The sequence below is a fragment of the Sesamum indicum genome, linkage group LG3 (genome assembly GCF_000512975.1).
Source record: "Sesamum indicum cultivar Zhongzhi No. 13 linkage group LG3, S_indicum_v1.0, whole genome shotgun sequence".
NCBI lineage: Eukaryota > Viridiplantae > Streptophyta > Magnoliopsida > Lamiales > Pedaliaceae > Sesamum > Sesamum indicum.
In genome coordinates this window covers 8054227-8073896 of record NC_026147.1, presented here as the reverse complement: position 1 = coordinate 8073896, position 19670 = coordinate 8054227, and the positions used below count along the sequence as shown (strand labels likewise).

The 19670-nt window shown below is 34.3% G+C and overlaps 4 protein-coding genes across 5 annotated transcripts in view; 2 read left to right on the top strand and 2 right to left on the bottom strand.

Moving 5' to 3' along the window:
• LOC105157647 (homeobox-leucine zipper protein GLABRA 2) lies at window positions 5598–13733 on the top strand. 2 transcript variants are annotated; one of them, XM_020692753.1, is made up of 11 exons: window positions 5598–5878; window positions 5981–6255; window positions 7744–7861; window positions 10534–10731; window positions 10823–11206; window positions 11306–11407; window positions 11520–11729; window positions 11851–12025; window positions 12116–12387; window positions 12480–12566; window positions 12671–12916. In XM_020692753.1, the coding sequence occupies exons 1-11, from the start codon at window positions 5819–5821 to the stop codon at window positions 12767–12769; spliced, it is 1980 nt and encodes a 659-aa protein (XP_020548412.1). In that variant the 5' UTR covers window positions 5598–5818; the 3' UTR covers window positions 12770–12916. The 2 variants fall into 2 exon arrangements, with proteins under 2 accessions (XP_020548412.1, XP_011072373.1); XM_011074071.2 differs by having other exon boundaries at window positions 5601–5878; window positions 12658–13733.
• On the bottom strand, window positions 13485–14215 carry LOC105157646 (30S ribosomal protein S17, chloroplastic). The gene has a single exon (XM_011074070.2). The coding sequence runs from the start codon at window positions 14149–14151 to the stop codon at window positions 13687–13689; it is 465 nt and encodes a 154-aa protein (XP_011072372.1). The 5' UTR covers window positions 14152–14215; the 3' UTR covers window positions 13485–13686.
• LOC105157643 (photosystem I reaction center subunit VI, chloroplastic-like) lies at window positions 15468–17006 on the top strand. The gene is made up of 3 exons (XM_011074067.2): window positions 15468–15670; window positions 16324–16450; window positions 16683–17006. The coding sequence occupies exons 1-3, from the start codon at window positions 15543–15545 to the stop codon at window positions 16860–16862; spliced, it is 435 nt and encodes a 144-aa protein (XP_011072369.1). The 5' UTR covers window positions 15468–15542; the 3' UTR covers window positions 16863–17006.
• LOC105157830 (rho guanine nucleotide exchange factor 8-like) overlaps window positions 16932–19670 on the bottom strand; it is a gene marked incomplete in the record, with an annotated part of 3320 nt that continues 581 nt past the window's right edge. Inside the window, 6 exon segments of the mRNA XM_020692191.1 lie at window positions 16932–17718; window positions 17805–18125; window positions 18245–18517; window positions 18608–18682; window positions 18765–18919; window positions 19126–19242. Coding sequence (XP_020547850.1) covers window positions 17350–17718; window positions 17805–18125; window positions 18245–18517; window positions 18608–18682; window positions 18765–18919; window positions 19126–19242 — 1310 coding nt within the window.

Below are 19670 nucleotides of genomic sequence, written 5' to 3'. Positions count from 1 at the left end.
AAATAATTTTCAAAAACAAAAAAATTCTAAGGGTAAAATTGACATTGCCACCTTACCTTCTAATAATTACATAATTATGTCAAATATAATGGAGTATTAATATTTTTTTGAACAATAAGTTATTATTTAAGATTGTATAAAAAATCATTCATTTCCGTGTCCTATAATAAGTTTGAATACGTATAATTAATATATCAAAAACATTGTATTTTTGAGTAAAATATTAAATAATATTCATACATTTTTCACCAATCAACATTTTATTTATATCAAAATTTAAAATTTTGTTCCATTTTCTTTTAAATAACTAAACAGTCATTTCCAAGTATATATCTCATATCAATTAGCTTTTAAAAATTTATGTTATCAAACTTCTGATATTTTTATAACTAGCGTTCTTGAAAATATCATTGAATTAAATTATCTCATAATTTTTTTCTCATAATAAATATAATATTTTTTTGAATATAATTTTTTAATATTTTTTCCAATATAATTTAACTTACACTTTAGATAATAACTAATATCGCATTCTCAAATTCATTATATGAAAATCAATCTCATCCATCCAATTATATTTAATTGGAAAACCATAACTCATTTTTCCCCAATATATCTCACGAAAGGTCTCAAATTGGACAAATACGATTTTTTCATATTTGATTCATATTTAAAAAAAAAATATTTGATGTTTGTTATGATAAAAAAAAAACATATTAAATTGGACTTTCACCAGTAGTGTAATTATTAACTTAATAGTTTTATTTTGTGATGGGACTGCAATTGCATTATTTATGAGAGAGAGGAAAAATAAATAAATAAAAGGGGATAATTATATATATATCTATAATCTATATTAATATATATATAAAAAAAATTCCTTCATACTCATAAAAGAAAGTTAAAGACGCCGCCGCACTATTTTTTTTTAAGTAAAAAATGCTCTTCATGATAAAATAACTAATTTATTCAAATTTTTAAAATTAACATTATTTAATAAAATTATTATTTTTTTCTTTCATTCTTTATGTTAATGTAACATATTCGTTTATATATTTTACTGTTATTATAATATATTTTAAAGTATGAAAAATTATTTATTATATGCACATAGAAACGACGTGTTACAACGACTAGTACCTTTTAATCCATAGTCATTGGCATCAATTATTCATATTTTTTTGTGTAATTACAGAAACCATTCCTAATAGCTAAGAAGCAGGGATAATTGGTATAATTTTTTTCTTGGAGGGGGGTATGTGAAATATTTTAAAGAATAGAAATGGTTTTATAAAATAATACTGACATTTTTTATGGGTATATGTATAATTTCTAAAAAAATAATTTTTCTTATATAAATAAATCATAAACAAGGAATACAAATGTAATTATTGCATGAGTGATAATTTTGCTTTAGAAAATAGCTCGAAATTAGTTGGATTGGTGCAAAGAATTTCAACACAAAGTATGATTATTAATTAACAATATGGTGGAAATAATTACAACATTTTTCAACTGTGGGCCATTACTAATTAAGAAATCATTAGAGTTGTGTTATTGCCTATTGCCATAATTATGTTTACGTCCCCGACATATGTTCTATTTATATAAGTGACTAATATCTTTTTGTAATTACATAAATCACTTCAACAGTCCCCCCCCCCCAAAGGAATAATTTGTGTAATAATAAGGACATTTTTGAAATGTATGTATAGTTTTCTTTTAAAAAAAAAAGGATGGTATATGTAAATAAAATTTTTGTTTCTATTAGGTTCTATGTAATTTTTAAAAAAATAATAATTTATATAAACAAAGCATAGATTAGGGGTACAAATATAATTATTTAAGAAAATAGTAGCTAACCCAACATGATGAAATCTAAGCCAACAATGTACCAATTATTAAAGTAAATTAATACACACACATTGATCAAATCTAAGCCAACATCATGATTATAGTCATAGAACTTCAACTTTCGCAAATTAAGCTGATAATCTTCAAATTATCCAAATAAGTGAAATCAATAAATTCTCTAATTAATTTGTATTGCAAGTTTCGCGATAATGATAATATTCAAGTTAGAATGTGATCATTGGTGTCTTAGCCTAATTGTTAATTATAATTTTGGGTCCTGTGAACAAGTTTGAGATCGTGGATTCGAGTTCCACTATATATTTGGGTATTCGTCTTACTTTATATGAATTATTGTAATTCGTATATTATTTTAAATGATATTGATGTATTACTCAATGTATATAGATGTTGACATAATGATACGTGCAATTATCATTGTGATGAAGCTCGAAATATGCGACCACGATTGTTGATCGTTCTCGGCCATGTATCCTCCCAAGATCGAGTGATTGGGTCCTGAAAATCGAAATACGAACGTGAGGCTTGTCGGGTGTGTCCCCGACTTTGACCCTCCGACGCTCAAGTTAGAATTGATCGAGGTAAAAATGTGCGAGCTAAGATTGTAGGTCGAAAATAATAGACAACAGTTACCTCAATAAATGATGCGTCAGGGTATTTATAGTTCCAGGTGTGTAAGGTGATTTTGGTTACGAGTTACCATCTGGAAGATAGCGTCTCGAATCGGACGACTTTTATTAATCGGGTCTTCAGCTGTTGGAACGAGTTCTTTCCGACCCGATCTTAGTGGTACGCGGATCTTATATCAAAAATTTACAAAAATACCCTTCATTAAGGGTATTTTTAGTAAATCAGGATTTTCCCCATCACATTGGAAAATTGTTTTAGTCAATAAATGAAATGAAGAAAAAAGAAAAAAAAGAATTTGTCGGGTGATGACTGATGAGTGACTGGGATTGGGTGGAAGTGGGCATATAGTTTGTACAGACAGGAAAAAGGTTTTGGTAAACGACTAAAACGTTGTGGGCTGCAAGAAACATATGCATGTTGCCGATGACTAAGACTTGTGCCCACGGAAACAAATATATGGCCGATCACATCCACTAATTCCTTTTATTTATTTATTATTTATCTACACATACTTGATAATTTGTTTTATATATCTCATAATTGATGAAATTTTTGTCCTATATTTACAAGATGATGGTTTAATTAATCCATTTGAATTTTGTTGTTTCCGGAATTTTTAGAGTGAGATTTGGGTTATGGTGTCTCTAATATGCTATGAACTAAGCCTACAAAATAGAACACGTCAGAATCACACCAAGAAGCCCCAACGGCCCTTCACTGATCCTGAAGTTTGGTAGATCGTAAAGAGAAATTAAAGTACAAACAGTTTATAAATACTAGGGATAATATTATTTACACTCCCGATTTATGACTTACTTATACAAATCATCTACCTCTTTTGGCTAATACACATATACCGATAAAAAATATCAACATCATTTACGTAATCACTCCTATATTTTTGTAAAATTAAACGTACATCCCCCAAAACGTCAACGTCATTGTACAAACTAGTTCTACTTTTTGACAGCCAAAGGTAGTTTTTATAATTATGCAAATGATAAGAATAATTTGTGTAAGCATATATACCAGGATTAATTTAAATCTTATCCCAATGATCCATATTTATTTTTATATTTTCCATAACTTATGGTGGTAAAAATAATATCTGACATTTGTCCTAACTTATAGTAGTAAATGAAGCGGTTTTATTGTGATTCATTATTATGATTAAAATAAAAATTTATGACAATACTAATTAACATGACTCCATTGTGATTGTTAGTCGTTGTTTGTGCAAGGAAGACGGAAATATTAATCTAGATAAAAACCCATATAAAATGTTTTGCGCATAGCAAAAATATTAAAAAATCCTAATTAAATTTTAGAATTTTACTGTAATTTTGTTTAAATGTAATAAATAATATTATTTCACCATAATTTTAAATTATAATTATATATAATATAAAATAATCAATATTTTTAATAGCATCACTAGAAAAAGAATTACTATCGACTACAATTTAATGATTATGGCTAAAAATTATAGTAAATAATATTATATTAACCATAGTCAAATAAAACTCATGCAAAAAATTAGCTTTTTCACCATAAAAAAATTATTTACCGTACCTAAGAACTATGGTAAAAGTATTTGTCATGCCTTTTTTAGTCATGAAAAATATTTTAATCACCGTCACAAAAATTACAACCAACAAAAATTTCAGAACAATAATCAATCATTATTTTTTATTATCTATGATAATTAACTATAAAGTTGGTGTGAGCAGTATTTGTACCCTCCGGTCTCCACCAAACAGTAAAAATAGACACCCCCACTTTAAATTACTAGGGTAAATTTTTGCAATTGACGTGACACTATTATTATATATATACGACTGTTTGGTGGGTGAATGTTGGCCATGTTTGGTTTAATTTTTAGGGTAAAAAAACATTTCGAAATTTTACAAATTACCATCTTAGATTAAAAGAATTTTTTTTATCGAAAAACGATCACATACAGTGTATATATAAGAATTTTCCTTATGTCAAAGATATCACTCGTGGGGTTGTTAAATTTATGTTGAATTTTATTTTTTTGTTGTTACAATATGGTATATTCCGAAAAAAATGAACCACATTTGAGCGCTGCTGCATGTGGCCATTTTTCGATGAAAATAAATTCTACATGAAAAGTGATTTGAGGTGGTAATTTGTAAAATTCATACGGTTGGTATGACAAATTGAAAAAAAAATGAATGACAAAGTGTAAAAACAGTCATAATTCAGAGGGCAAGATTTTTTTACTCTATTTTTTATTTTTATTTTTATTTTTTGATATATTTTTATATGTATTTTCAATGAAAATGTTTAACCATCATACTCAACCCAATTTGTAATCTTTGAAATTATACTAGCTGTTGTGGTACATCATTTCTACTTGCATATAATGAATAATTTTTTTACATACTTCAAAATATATTAAAAATAATATCATAAATAAAGATAAAATATATAAATCAATACATTACATTAAAAATAAAAAAAAGAAAGAAGGAAAAAAACCACTAATTTATTTATTAATGTAAAATTTGGAAAATAAGATAAAGTTGGTTATTTTATCGATTGAATGGCATTTTTCACAAAAAAATGGTGTCGTTGAATTATTAACCGTCGTTTGTGAGTATGGAAGGACTTTTTTTTTTTTTTTCTATAGTACAGATTAAAAATTTATTCAATCATTAATATTGCACATTAATAATATACTTTTGATATGACATTACTAACAATTTTAAATCAATAAAAAACATAATCCAAACATAAAACACGATTCTTTTACTTTGATATATGACATCACTAACAACATGAAACACAATTTATCAACTAATAAATCATAATTCATTTTTATATGAAAATTTAAACAAAAGTGAAAACACGCGACTCAAAATAAAAACAAAATCAAACGAGACAGAAATTGGGATTCAATTTTTTTTTATTGCGATATCTACTCCCTTTAATATACGCATATCATGTGTATAAAGAAATTTTCTAAATAAAATATAATCTCATTTTTATATATTAAATATAATAAAAAATAAAATAGAATTTGCCAAAAAAGAAAAAAGAAGAAAATGGAGGCGGACTAAAACAAGATCCAAATATAGTAAAAACAACGCAGGCTGCATGCCCTAATTACACAAAATTGAAAATTCAGTTCCCCTATTTGTTTGATATCCTTAATGATGAGAGCCCACCACTTCACACTTCACTGCCCCTGTCGTCATTACACGCATACGCACGAGTTCATATATAATATTAATAAAAATATTAAATTACAGAAACGGATCAAAAATTGGCGATGTTGTAGTCGACAGACATGTCGAATCTCCACCCCAGAGATTTTCTCCCACCCTCTCCAGCTCTCTCCCTCTCTCTCGTACGTCGTATAAACTCTTCATCATCATCATCATCATTTCTTCATTTCTAACAGGATTTTTCGTTCAATTCATGGTTTTTTAATTAATTGTGTGATGAGCAGGCTGGTATTTTCCGGGAGGAATTAGCAGGCGGAGGAGGGCGGAGCGAGGAGGCGGTGGATATAAGCAGCAGCGATAATTCGGGGGCGGGGAAGTACTCGCGCGGCTCCGACGATGATTATGAGATGTTGGCGGCGGAGGGAGAGCAGCAACGGCACAATGTTGATGATGGTGGTGATGAGGAGGAGGAGGAGGGTGTCGACGTCGACGGGAAGAAGAAGAAGAAGAGGAAGAAGTATCACAGGCACACACCGGAGCAGATTAGAGAGATGGAGGCGTATGTTTTCTTTTTCTCATCTCTTCTCTCCTTAATACGTATATGTATACATACAACTACGCCATATATATATACATACACACAACACATGTGTATATATATATATATACACAGACACATGTGGTTGCGTGTGTCTGATATCGCATTAGTGCTGATTCCTTGTCCCTCCGTGGGATGGTTTCCGCTTTAATTTAAATTGGATTTTGATTGAATTTGAATTAATTATATGATAAATATATTATATTTTTTTATAATTAATATATAATTTAAAAAATAATTAATTTAATTAAACCAAACTTACTACTCATAAAAAAAAATTTTACATTTTAACATGGGAAACGAAGTTTGAGGTTAATAGTTGGACGGAACAGGTTGTAGTACTATAGATGCCTCCGAGAAAGCTACCTTATAACATTAATGTTGGTGCCCCCCACGTTTTCCTTCCCAATGTCGGGTAGAATTTTTCTATTCCAATTTTATACTATTTTTAATACAATATTATTGCGTATATAAAATTTACTTTATTTTTATATTCAAGAATAATATTACGGACCTAGCACGTCTATATATTAAATGAAATACGACATGTAATATAAATTTTTAATAAAAATAAAAATAATTTTTTTAGCCTAATATAATTATGTTTTGTGCGTTTGTACAAAGTGTATTTTCTGTTTCGAATATTATTGCATCTTATAGTTTGTTTATTTAATCTAAAGAGAAATCTATGCGTCTATATGTTAAACGGAAAAGAAAATGCAATCGGATTCGAAATAGAAAGTTTAATCCACGTTGGTGAGGTTTATTAGACGTATAATTTCATGTATCTTGGAGATGAAAAATGGTGAAAATTGAATTCAAATTATGGATAATTACATTCACACTTTTTATTTATGGTTTATTACACAAATCATTCATGTCTTTTACATAATTACAAAAAATTACCTCTAAAAACAAAAAGATAAGAGTAGTATGTAACAATATTGAGATATTTTTATTGTATGTATAATTTTTCAAAAAATATGAATGAGTTGTTTAAATGATGTTAGCATGCTCATAAGATTGGACCTCACGATGGCTATAAGCTCTATTCCTACTCTTCGACTCCCATTGTTCACCTTTTTTCTAATCCTACAGTCCTTCTCTTTAAAAGGATATTTTTGGTTGAAGTAGAGAAACTCTAACTCGATAAAATCTGAATCACTTAATTGACAAATGCAATAGACTTGTCGTGCGATTGACATATATTTCAGAAAGATGGCCAAACACATAGCAAGTGTATCACACTTGCTTTGTGATTGATTTGGTTCGACTAAAACTAGTTTATGCAATGATTTTCTATAGAAGTATGTGGTAATTATTTAAAAATACAAGGATGATTTGAGTAAATAGATGATATGTAGGGGGCTTAGGTATAATTATCCTTTTAAATTAATATATAGGTGAGATCATTAAGATAGAATGTAATAAATTAAATAAATTTTGCAGGTTATTTAAAGAGTCTCCACATCCAGATGAGAAGCAAAGGCTGCAGCTGAGCAGGCAATTAGGGCTACATCCTAGGCAAGTTAAATTCTGGTTTCAAAATCGTCGAACCCAAATCAAGGTAACTATTTATATTTATATATATATATATATATATATATATATAATATTCACTCAATATCATTCTTATTATAATTTTTTTTAAAAAAAATCAGTTATAAATATATATTGTAATTTTATTAGTTTAATAATTTATATAGATATATGGAACAATGGTGATTTTCCTTTTTATAGCAGTGCCCAGATATAGTAGGGGTATTGCAATAGCTCGTCCAATATATATCTGCTTTTTGTTGGAAATAGGCTAGGATGAATTTTGGATTTAATAATTTAGGTGGTTCGGTGTTTTCGTCTTTTAACTCTTTAAGATAATATTTTGATTCTATATTTTTTAATTTTCAAATTTTACTCTTTTTTTCTTTTTGTCGGAGTTCACCTCCACCAACAGAAGTGTGAACTCCGAAGAAAAAATAATTAAAATTATAAATATTAAAAAGACGTGGGACCAAAAAGTTACCTTAAAAAGTTGAAAAAAATACTAGCAAGAATGAGTCCCTAGGAATAGTAACCTTAATGTTAAAAGGTCATGTGGGATGTATATGTATTTTTCTAGCGAGAAGGGTAAACTCCAGTGAGAAAAATGATTGAAATTAAGAAAATTAAAATATGTAGAATCAAAATGCTACCCCAAAACGTTAAAGGACGAAAAACCAAATGACCTAAGTTTACGAAACCAAAAATGCATTTAAGCCTTGAAAATAAGTTGAAAGCAATATTTTCTAGGGTTAATTACACTTAAAGCCCCTCCAAAATTACGAAATTACACTTTGCCCTAAAAAAATTTTGAAATTACACTTATACATCTTTTGAAAGTTCTCTATTTACACTTGATCCCCTGTCATTAGGATTTGGATGAAAAATATTGACTTTAGCAAAAAAAATTATATGAATTTTCAATTTTTGCTCTCATTTAATATTTCTATGCATATTTTTGTATTTATAAAGGGATAAATATAATAATATATATATGGAGTGGGGTTAACAATATTTTTTTTTTATTAGTAAAAAATTATTACATGAGGATATTAAGGCAAAATTGTAAAATTAATCCCATAAGTATAAGTGGTGGCAAAATTAGTTTTGTAACTACTGGACTGACTGATAATTTTAGTCATATATGTTTGAATTTATAGTGAAGGTAAATTGCATTAATGAAAGAAAAAGTATAAAAGTACAATACAACAGGCCATATCAAACAGTTGCATTCCCTACAGGCCTGAGGATGCGCAACAATTTATATAAGCCCCTTTTACTAACAGAGTCAGCTAAGTCAACACTAAAAATTCTTTGTCTAACCATCGCAACGACAATGCCGGCCAACACTTTCGCCGTCCTCATAGTATGACCTGCATATAGTAAAAAATTTAGTTGCAATTTTGTCCGTCCGGTCAAAATTATCCAAAAATTAGTCGGACAAATTGGGGCTTAGGGTTTCGGCTACCAACTGGTTTCAACTTAAATACATGGCGTCTTGCGTCGCTTCTGCATGGCATGGGATGGGTAATTTTGGTTGAAAGAACCAAAATTGCCACGAAATTAAAATATATAGGAGAAGTCAACCGATAAGGAGACCATGACGTGGATGGTGGCATTGGTGGAAACTGATCAGAGGGATGTGTCCACCATGGGGCGGCAAACACAATGGTGTTGGTCCCTTGGCGAGATGATCGCTAACGCGGAGATATGATGAAAAAATAAGCTGTGGGCACACTAAAAATGTGGCGGAAATGAAAATAGAAAAGATCGGCTGGATTTTAGACGAAAATGAATGGACCTGGATACAATCAACTCGCCAGAGGATGTGGAGTTGATTGGTGGTGGTCTAGAATAGTGGCTGGTCGAACAACAGTATATATATATATATATATATATAGAGAGAGAGAGAGAGAGAGAATACATCTAGGCTTTAGGGCTAGACTATAATCAGCAATTAGGGGCGCATTTGAACTCCGATTGAAACACACGTTGTAGAATTGGAATCAACATTGGACGGCAAGTTCAGTGGTGGTGTGCGTGGCCGAAGACGTGCCAAAAAAAAAATGCTCTAGCAATCGGCTGTGAGGTGGTGGTTAACCATTCTTTGGCACGCCAGCATCCACATTGGATGTTGACTGTGTGACTAATGTCCATTTGTTGCCGAAACACTAAGCCCCAATTTGATTTGTTAATTTCCAGTCACTTTTGGCTGGAAGGACCAAATTGCTGTAAATTTAAAACATAAAGGACTAAAATTGCTAGTTTCATAGTTGCGGAACCAATTTTGCCATCCTCCCATACATACAGGACTAATTTTACCATTTTCTTGAATATAAAATGAGGGGTAATTTTGAAATTTATGTAATTTTTTTGTTCACGTGGACATTTTTTGTCAAAACCTTAACAAAAGGGGTCAAGTAAAATTTTTTGAAGGGGTGTAAGTATAAATTTGAATTTTTTTTTTGGAAAAAGTATAATTTTCTATTTTCAAAGGGACTCTAAGAGTAATTAATCGTATTTTTTATTTGTAAGACAAAAGCATACATCAAATGTTCTAGATGTAATTTCTTAACAACAAATGATTTACATGTAATTGCACCCAACCTAATGGGGTAATGTGTAATTATCCCTTAGTTCTTTTGTTGTTTGGGGCTATAATTTTTGGAAACAATTATTGCATATGGTTCATGCATGCAGGCTATACAAGAGCGCCATGAAAACTCTCTACTCAAGGCAGAAATCGACAAACTCCGCAACGAAAACAGGGCTTTCAGAGACAACATTAAGAAGTCATCTTGTCCGAACTGTGGATTTGCTGCCTCTTGCAAGGATGCCATTACAGGCAGCACTGAAGAGCAAAAACTCAGAATCGAAAACGCTAAACTCAAAGCTGAGGTTTGGAAGCTTATATATCGATAATTCAATCGTATATTGATCCTATCTGCTTTCAAGAATACATTACAGACCAATTTCTGATACTATGCAGCTTGAAAAACTCAGATCAATTGTCGGAAAATACCCATATGGATCATCACCACAGAACAGCTCGTCGTTCTCTCCAGGAAATGACCAAGAAAACAGGGGCTCTTTGGAGTTCTGCACAGGCAGTTTTGGCCTGGAGAAGTCGCGTATAATGGATGCTGTGAGCCGGGCGAGGGATGAATTGATAAAGATGGCTGCTCAGGGTGGACCGTTGTGGATTAGAAGCTATGAGACAGGGCGTGAAATACTTAACTATGATGAGTATGTGAAGGAGTTTTGTGCTGAAGATTCTAACAGACTGCAGCCGAAGAAATGTATAGAGGCGTCGAGAGAGAGTGGGATCATCTTTGTCGATCTTCCATGCCTCGTCCAGAGTTTCATGGACGCGGTGAGGTTTTAATGTAGTCGTGGGGTATTGAATCAGAGTCGAGTTTTTATAGTATGGTTTGAGGAGAAATATAGAGTTGTCTGTTTCCTTACATTGCAGAATCAATGGAAAGAGTTGTTTCCTGGCTTGATCTCAAAGGCAGCTACAGTAGATGTTATCTGCAATGGAGAAGGTGCAAACAGAGATGGTGCTGTTCACCTGGTAAGGCAATTTAATTGATTGATAATTGCATTGATAACCCCTCAAGTACAATCAAATTACAGAAAGTTCAATTACAATGTTGTAAGAGCTGGTGTTCTGCTGCTTGATGTAGATGTTTGCAGAGGTCCAAATGCTGACACCGATGGTGGCCTCCAGAGAACTGTATTTTGTTCGATACTGCAAACAGTTGAGTGCAAATCAATGGGCAATTGCTGATGTTTCTGTCAACAACGTTGAAGATAATATAGACGCATCTCTTCAGAAATGCAGAAAGCGTCCTTCCGGTTGCCTCATTGAGGATAAATCCAATGGCCACTGTAAGGTTGTAACAGCTTAAAGTCCATAGATTACCTTTAGTTCATTTAGGGTCGCTTCTTGATTACATTCAGGGCACCAATCTTCGTTTCTTTACATCTTTGTGTCTTTTTCCATGTAATTTTCAGGTGACTTGGGTAGAGCACTTGGAATGCCAGAAAAGCACCGTCCACTCTCTATATCGTGCCATAGTTAACAGCGGTCTGGCCTTTGGTGCTAAGCGCTGGATTTCCACATTGCAACAGCAGTGCGAGCGACTTGTGTTCCTTGTGGCTACAAATGTTCCAACCAAGGATTCAAGTGGTAACACTAAGCAGTTTTCAAAACAATTATTTGCTCAAAAATGTCAAAAATCTAAGTGTAACTAAGTCAAAGAAACATTTACCGGAACAGGTGTTGCCACACTTGCTGGGAGGAAAAGCATTCTGAAGTTGGCACACAGAATGACCTGGAGCTTTTGCAGAGCACTGGGAGGATCCAGCCATAACTCATGGAACAAGATCACCAGTAAAACTGGAGAGGAAATCAGGGTGGCTTCTAGGAAGAACCTTAATGACACTGGAGAACCACTTGGTACAATCTTGTCTGCCGTTTCTTGTGTGTGGTTGCCTGTCTCTCACCATGTCCTCTTTGACTTCCTAAGAGATGGGAACCGAAGAAACGAGGTTTGCTGACTCCCCCTCAGTAAACTTATATTCAAATCACCAATTCCATGCTATGAAAGCTGTATTCAACTCTTTTCTTGCATGCATCACAGTGGGATATCATGTTCAACGGAAGCAGAGTACAATCGATTGCAAAATTGGCTAAAGGGCAAGATCGAGGAAACACAGTTTCTGCACTGGTGAGCCCTTTCTTACAAAACTAACCACGACAATCTCTATAAGGTAAATCACAACACCTTCCTTATCTGAGTTGTATATTCCTGAATTCAGGCCATGACTACAGATGAACACAAAATGTGGCTACTCCAAGATAGTTCCACAAACGCCTATGAATCAATGGTGGTTTACGGCCCTGTGGACATCAACGGCATGCAGTCAGTGATGACAGGTTGTGACTCTAGCAACATTGCAGTTTTACCTTCTGGTTTCTCAATTCTTCCTGATGGGATCGAATCTAGGCCGTTGGTGATAACTTCTAGGCCGGCGGAGAAGTGCACAGAAGGAGGATCCTTGCTTACCGTTGTCTTTCAAATACTCATTAGCAACTCTCCAACAGCAAAACTTTCCATGGATTCTGTAGACTCAGTTAACACCCTCATATCTTGCACATTGCAGAGCATAAAGAGAAGTTTGCAATGTGAAGATGATGACACTTTCATTTAGTCATTCTTGACATACAGTAGCATCAAACATTCTTTTCCTAATAAATAGCTAGAAAGAGGGTAGATGATCTATTATTTTTCTTTGCCATATTGTTATCTGACATGGAGAACTTAGAAAATTAGTAAAGAATGTCAAATGACATAATTAAATTGTATTTTTTATGCACATTGACAATAATTTATAGAAATATTAGTGTGTAGTTTGATCTTATAACATCTTTTATATACTTGTTCAGATGCCAAGATTTTTACAAGATTTCACATGCAGATAACTCTGTTGCCATCAAGAATTCAATGACAGGAGACCAAATATTTGAAGATAAAAGAAAGAAACATAGTAATGAATCATCATTTTCCTCAAAAGCCATCACATATCAATTTTCAGTCGGCAAGAATTTATCTGAATATGGCTTCCCAGAGCATCTCAAGCCAACATTTCAAAGCAAAAAAGCATCAAAACAACATGCGACCAATGTAATCAAGAACAAAACCCACATACATCAATGATTCTTGCAGCCTCAAACCATAATAACATCAAATTAACTACAACTGTTATTACACAATCCACACAAGAAATGTAAATGAGCTTCAAATTCTAAGTACCAAAACAACAACCCGACATCCCTTTTCCTTCCCTTCAACTCTCCGACTCCAAAGGAATTCCAAGCTCCTGCGGAGGCGCCGCTTCCTCCACGGCCTTGGCCCCGGCCCGTCCAGGAACCGGCACGGCCCAAAAAGTTTTGGTCTTGCTAATGGGACGGCCCTTTTCGAGCTGCACAATGTCCCCAACTTGAAACCGATTTAACGGGTCATGGGCCTGGTACTTCTTCTTCATCCTCACACGGCGCTTGTACTTGGGGTGCGGGGCCAACCGTACAACCTCCACAGCCACTGTCTTGTCGTTGGTGGCGCACACAACTCTCCCTTGTAATGACCTCATTGCCTTGATCACTGGGAGCCCGGCGGAGGAAGGCGGCGGGCCGGCGGCGGAAGAGGCGCCGGGTTTGAAGAGGTGTGGGGTGGGAGCGGTGGCGCCATGGAGGAACGGGTTGGCGAGCGAGAGGGATTTGAATTGGAGGATTGATGGTGTTGTCAGAAGCATTCTTGATTTTGGTTTTGGATAGAAGTGGTGAGAGAGGTGTTCATTTGTATTCTGGGTCAGTGTGTATGCCCGTCGCGCTGGTGGATAAAGTCGTTTGTCTTGAGGAATTAGCGATTTTTTCATCGATAAGTGCGATTTCAGTACATTCTCTGCATAGTAGCTTAATACTTAATTTAAGGATATAATACATGAATACTCTCGAATAATAGATCTAATTATATAAATATCTTATACTTTTTATAAAATTATAAAATACCCCTTTTAGTAAGTGCCAATTTAATTTATCTCACGCTAATCTTTACAAAAATACCATTACACTCCTTGAGAAAGTCGTTGTGATGATTAGCATTAAGAGTGGACTTGTAATTATGCAAATGATAGAAGGCGTTAGTATAATTATAACTAAACTCAAGCACTATTGATGTAATTTGCCTATATTTAATTAGTATCCAATATTTATCTGCACCTTTTCACACTAGTATATAATTGGGGATAGAAATGCTTAGACAAATAGAAGTGATTCATGGTATGCGAATTTTGTTCAGGTTGTATTTAGATTGATGAATTTAAATTTACTAAAAAAAAATATTTTGACTCGTTGGGCTAATTTTAAATCCTTTCATTTTAATGCTGAATTTTATTTTGTTAAATATGAAAGGAATTTAAGATTCTTTACCTATAGAGTTATTTGAATTATTTTTTGTAAATCCAAATTCATGAATACAAGTATAATCTCAAATTTTGGGTTCTATTTTACTTTTTATAAGTTCGTCCTGTAAATCATACAACCAACACTTTTTAATATTTCATAAACTTAAAATTATTTTATAAAATGTCCTAAAAACTTTATCAACTCATCCAAACACCCTTTAAATCATTAGTTTTTCTTGTTCTTTTTCTTCATTTTTTTTTTAAGAAAGTAAGGTGACACCTCACAAACCCGTCAAGAAAGATTGTGCTTGCATCATATGTACCGACTCTGTAGTTGATTTACTATTACAAAAACTCAAAATCCAATTGTATAAAAATCAACACACAAGTCGAAATGTTCAAATACCTTAATAGAACGGTGCGTTGACGAATAATATATAAATCTCCTTGTAAGTAGTATGTGATCATTAGTCTATTTTGGCATATATTTAAAAAATAAGAAATAAATTAGAGTGTGAAAAAAAAGGAAAAATCCCAGGAGGATAGGGTTATCCAACTCGAGCCAAAGTGGCACCTCTTAAATGGGATCCCATATCTCTTCAAAGAATATCAGATTTCCACGTGGCAGGCCAAGATCCAATCAAATACACCTCCAAAACATCCGCGGACAATCAAATTGCCAACCCAGAATCGAAGCAGTCGTTTTTTTTTTTCAGTTTGTGAGTTGATAGACGCCAAAAATGGCTTCTCTTGCAACGTTTGCAGCAGCACAGCCCACCGCCGTTAAGGGCCTCGCCGGAAGCTCCCTCGCCGGAACTAAGCTCCATGTTAAGCAATCCCGTGTGAGCTTCAAGTCCACTAACTACAGGTAATTCTTGGACTGTGAATATGAACTATGTGATTCGATGTTTGAATGATTATCTCTAGAATTTAAGTTCTGAGCTTAGGCTTTCAGACGTGTAATTTTGTTGTATCCTGGAAATGGAACTAGAATTTCTGTTTAGCGGGTCAATATGGATAGTTAGAGAAGCAAGAATTGATCTTTTTTCTCTAAACTTGTAAGTGAAGGTTGAAGTTTACGTTAGAAATTGCGACGAGAAGTGAAGGGTCTGAAAAAACAAGAATTCACTGAATTTTACGTGATTCGGAGGCTGGGTTTCTCATACGTCATGGTTGCTCAAATTTGTTGCTAGGCTATAGAAACTGTATTACCACAATAGGCAACCACCCATAAACAGTTGAACTAGGGATTTATAGAATATGAGAGGATGACCTAAAGGTTTCTAATGATAAAACACGTGGTAAAGTGTCACGGACGAGAGCAACGTGTAGCATAGGGTCAGACTCCACGCTTCAACATAAGCCCAATCTTGTGTTAGGTCCCTGTGAAATGGAGGGTCAGACACCACACTTAACATAAGGGAGCAACGTTGATGATGGATGTAAAAATAATTGCTTGGGAGTTGTCTACGTTGTGTGAGTTGGATAACATGTTTTTACTAATGGAACATAATTGTTTAGGGCTGGTGCCGTGGTTGCAAAGTATGGTGACAAAAGTGTGTACTTTGATTTGGAGGATATTGGCAACACCACCGGCCAATGGGACTTGTACGGATCAGATGCACCCTCACCATACAACCCCCTTCAGGTATATATGGTCCTTCTGTTCTTTTTCCTTCTACCATCTTTCGATCAATGATGTTTCAAGCTAATTTTTTGTTGCCTCACGCTTGACAGTCTTACTTGTTGCGAATTGTGTTTGACATGCTTGTTTTATAGATTCCTATATTGAATTTTGGTCAGAATTCTTATGTTCCAGAAGATAATACTTATTTGGTTATTGTGACTATGAAGTTTGTTCACAATTTCCATATTTGCAGAGCAAGTTCTTCGAAACATTTGCTGCTCCTTTCACCAAGAGAGGTCTATTGCTCAAGTTCTTGATATTGGGAGGTGGCGCCACGCTTGCTTACGTGAGTTCCCAAGCAACTGGAGACGTTCTGCCAATCGTCAAGGGCCCTCAGCTTCCACCCAAGCCTGGGCCGCGTGGCAAGATCTGATTTGTTGGAATCTAAATTTTTCAATACATTGGTTGTGTTTCGATGTCTGATTTCAACAGCTTGTAAGTATATCTCGGACCTACTTGTGACACTGTTGATCATCACCAAATCTTCAATTAGATATTCATTTTGGGCTCTCTCTTACATTTCGTTCACCGTGTTGCTTAAGTGTTGCTCTGTTCAGCCATATAATATCGGAAACTGTTTGAGGTGTTTGGCTAAGAAAACGGGAGAAGATTCAGAGTACATAGCTCTGATAATAAACACCAGTCATTAGTATGACTTCTTGGATGCAATCTACCAATTCTTCCTATTTACAAAAAGAGAACTACAACTTTGATTTTAAAGAAGAAAAGAATAAAGAAAAAAAAAACTCTACGTTTTCACCATTTTCGTGTATATACATCAACTGCTGAGCTTCACACTCGGCGAATTCCGTCTGTTAGCATTCCTTGTCTTAACGTTGTTCTGCAGGAATGGAATAACATTAGTGGCGTGCTGTTGGGCTTCTTAGACCACCTAAGTTCTCTAGCTTCTCTATGTAGGATATCTTCTTGTTTGTGACGATGTTAGCTGGTTTGTTTAGATCATTCTTCGAATCTTTTACTGTTTCTGTTTCTCCCTGGTCCAAATTCCACCCCATGAAGTCCAGCAACGTCTTTGACGTAGGTGTCTCAGCTGGATTCACGTGTTCCGGGTCTTCTTTAGCTGGCCGTTCTTTTGTCTGGTTCCTCTTTTGTTCTGAACTTCTAGCAAGAGAATCAGCATGCATAACGTCCTCTATTCTTGACAAAACGGTGAACGCCAGGCTCTCTATAATTCTTGAATAGCTCTCCAGAATCGCGTGCCCCACATCCTTCAAGATCAAGAAGGATAAAGAACTCCTTTTATAGAATCTAGCATCTAAAGATTCAATTGAACGACAAGGTAAAGACTTCTTACTCGGTTGTATTGGATTTTGCTGATGTCTAGATCAGACTGGGGAATCCCAGGGAAACGATGCTTGAGAATTAGCAAGATCGTTTCTGCTCTGTCTTCCAAGAGTTCTCTCTTCTCAAAACTCACAGCTGAACTCCAAGAAGACTTGGTATCTTTTGCATTCATTTTCCTTTTCCAGATCACCACTGATGCCTCAATCCTGTTCTTGAGGTCGAGTATTTTATGCTCCGTTGATAAGTCTAATGCAGAAAGCAAACAGTCTGGATCGAAGAACTCTTCTGTCATGCTCTTGTATATTAAGTCACCCAGGCTTGCTCTTCCATTCTATTACAAGAAGAAAAAACATAAGACAAGAGATAAAGAAAACCTAGAACACCTCTGAACTTCTGTTGTAGTAACAGATACTACAACCTGAAATGCTTTTCTGGTTAATTTCCTCATACCTTAGGGAGAGCTTCAATGTAGTTTTCTGGGATTTCCATTTCTGTAAGGACCTGAGCATTTATTGCCATAGCTGCTTTTAGTACTTGGGTGACTGAATCCTTTTGATATTGCAACCATTTTCTTGAAGCATCAGACAGACCATTTGGGGGAACCTTAGGAGTTGGAATCCACCACTTATCATCATTTCTCGCTTTTCCTTTCTTGGAATCGTCATCATCCTTTGATTTTGTGTAGTAGAACTCATGTTGGTCTTTGAAGTTGTCCAAACAATCCTGTTCACAGTTAAGACATCGAGAATGACATCAAATTGAGCCACCAAAAGCCAAAAATGAATCAAGAATCAAGGGAAAATCAGGTCTAACAAGTAGCATTCCGTCTAGCTTGCGTAATGCAGGAATGTTCATGAGAAGATCATTCCGCTGCCTTGTCACCATAATCTGGCAAACATGCAATGTGTTAGAAAGATCGATAAGAGAGACAGAATGAGAGAGAGAGAGAGAGAGAGAGAGAGGGATTTACCTCCATAGTACTTCCATCCTTGGCCTTTTGTCTGGAAGGAACTAATTCAACGATGTGATCAGTGACAGATAAGAGCCAATCAATCTCTTTTCTCCACCTTGCTTTGGTCTCTACAGCCATCGGCTCTAGTCTCTTTTGCTCTCCAAATGCAGAGGCTGCATTCATGTAGAGCAAACAACAGAGACATTTCAGACAAAAACCAAGGCAGAATTCTTGCATGATACATCAGTATCTGTCAAAAACTACATAAAGAAACAAACTGAGCAAAGGATTCCTTTCAAGACATAAGAGGTTGATAAGGACAACTAGATTTCACATTCTTGAGGTGATTCTGTCTGCTAACTGTCAAAACAGATCATACCTGCTAAATTTGTAATTGCATTCGACAATGCCAAAGCCGACGAAACACCTTTTCCCCCACCCGACATATCCTCACCCAGAAGCAACTTTGCAAACTTTTCCTTCATCAATTCCATATCTACATTACAGCAAGAAAACATATGAATCCATCAATACAAAAGATACGTAAACAGGGCGAAAACATGGAATCAGATTCAATTTTCTTCAACTCCGTTTTTCATATTTTCATGCTCAAGTTACCAAATCTTTAGGAAAAAAAAAAAAAGAAACATGAGAACATTTAGACCAAACACCCCATGTCATGATAGGAAAGACCTATAAACCTTGACAAATGCTACAGTGTCTTCACACAGACAGACAAGGGAAAACCATGCAACCTGAAAAACTCTACATCAGTATCGATGAAGCTGCGTGCATTAATCACATGAGAAACATTGCAAGAATTGAAATAATTGTAAGAAACAGATATGATCCTGTATTTGCCTGCATGTTGCCTATCTTTTCCAATAGGGCTGGCCATATTTCCGTCGTTTGCCATCCGGGACA

Bases quoted from the DNA above. Each gene is read 5' to 3' on its own strand.
- LOC105157647 (XM_011074071.2), top strand. From the start codon at position 5,819: ATGTCGAATCTCCACCCCAGAGATTTTCTCCCACCCTCTCCAGCTCTC. The intron at 7,862-10,533 runs GTAACTATTTAT...TCATGCATGCAG, and splicing joins ATCGTCGAACCCAAATCAAG to GCTATACAAGAGCGCCATGA. The intron at 12,026-12,115 runs GTAACACTAAGC...TTACCGGAACAG, and splicing joins TCCAACCAAGGATTCAAGTG to GTGTTGCCACACTTGCTGGG.
- LOC105157646 (XM_011074070.2), bottom strand. From the start codon at position 14,151: ATGCTTCTGACAACACCATCAATCCTCCAATTCAAATCCCTCTCGCTC.
- LOC105157643 (XM_011074067.2), top strand. From the start codon at position 15,543: ATGGCTTCTCTTGCAACGTTTGCAGCAGCACAGCCCACCGCCGTTAAG. The intron at 15,671-16,323 runs GTAATTCTTGGA...ATAATTGTTTAG, and splicing joins TTCAAGTCCACTAACTACAG to GGCTGGTGCCGTGGTTGCAA. The intron at 16,451-16,682 runs GTATATATGGTC...CCATATTTGCAG, and splicing joins CACCATACAACCCCCTTCAG to AGCAAGTTCTTCGAAACATT.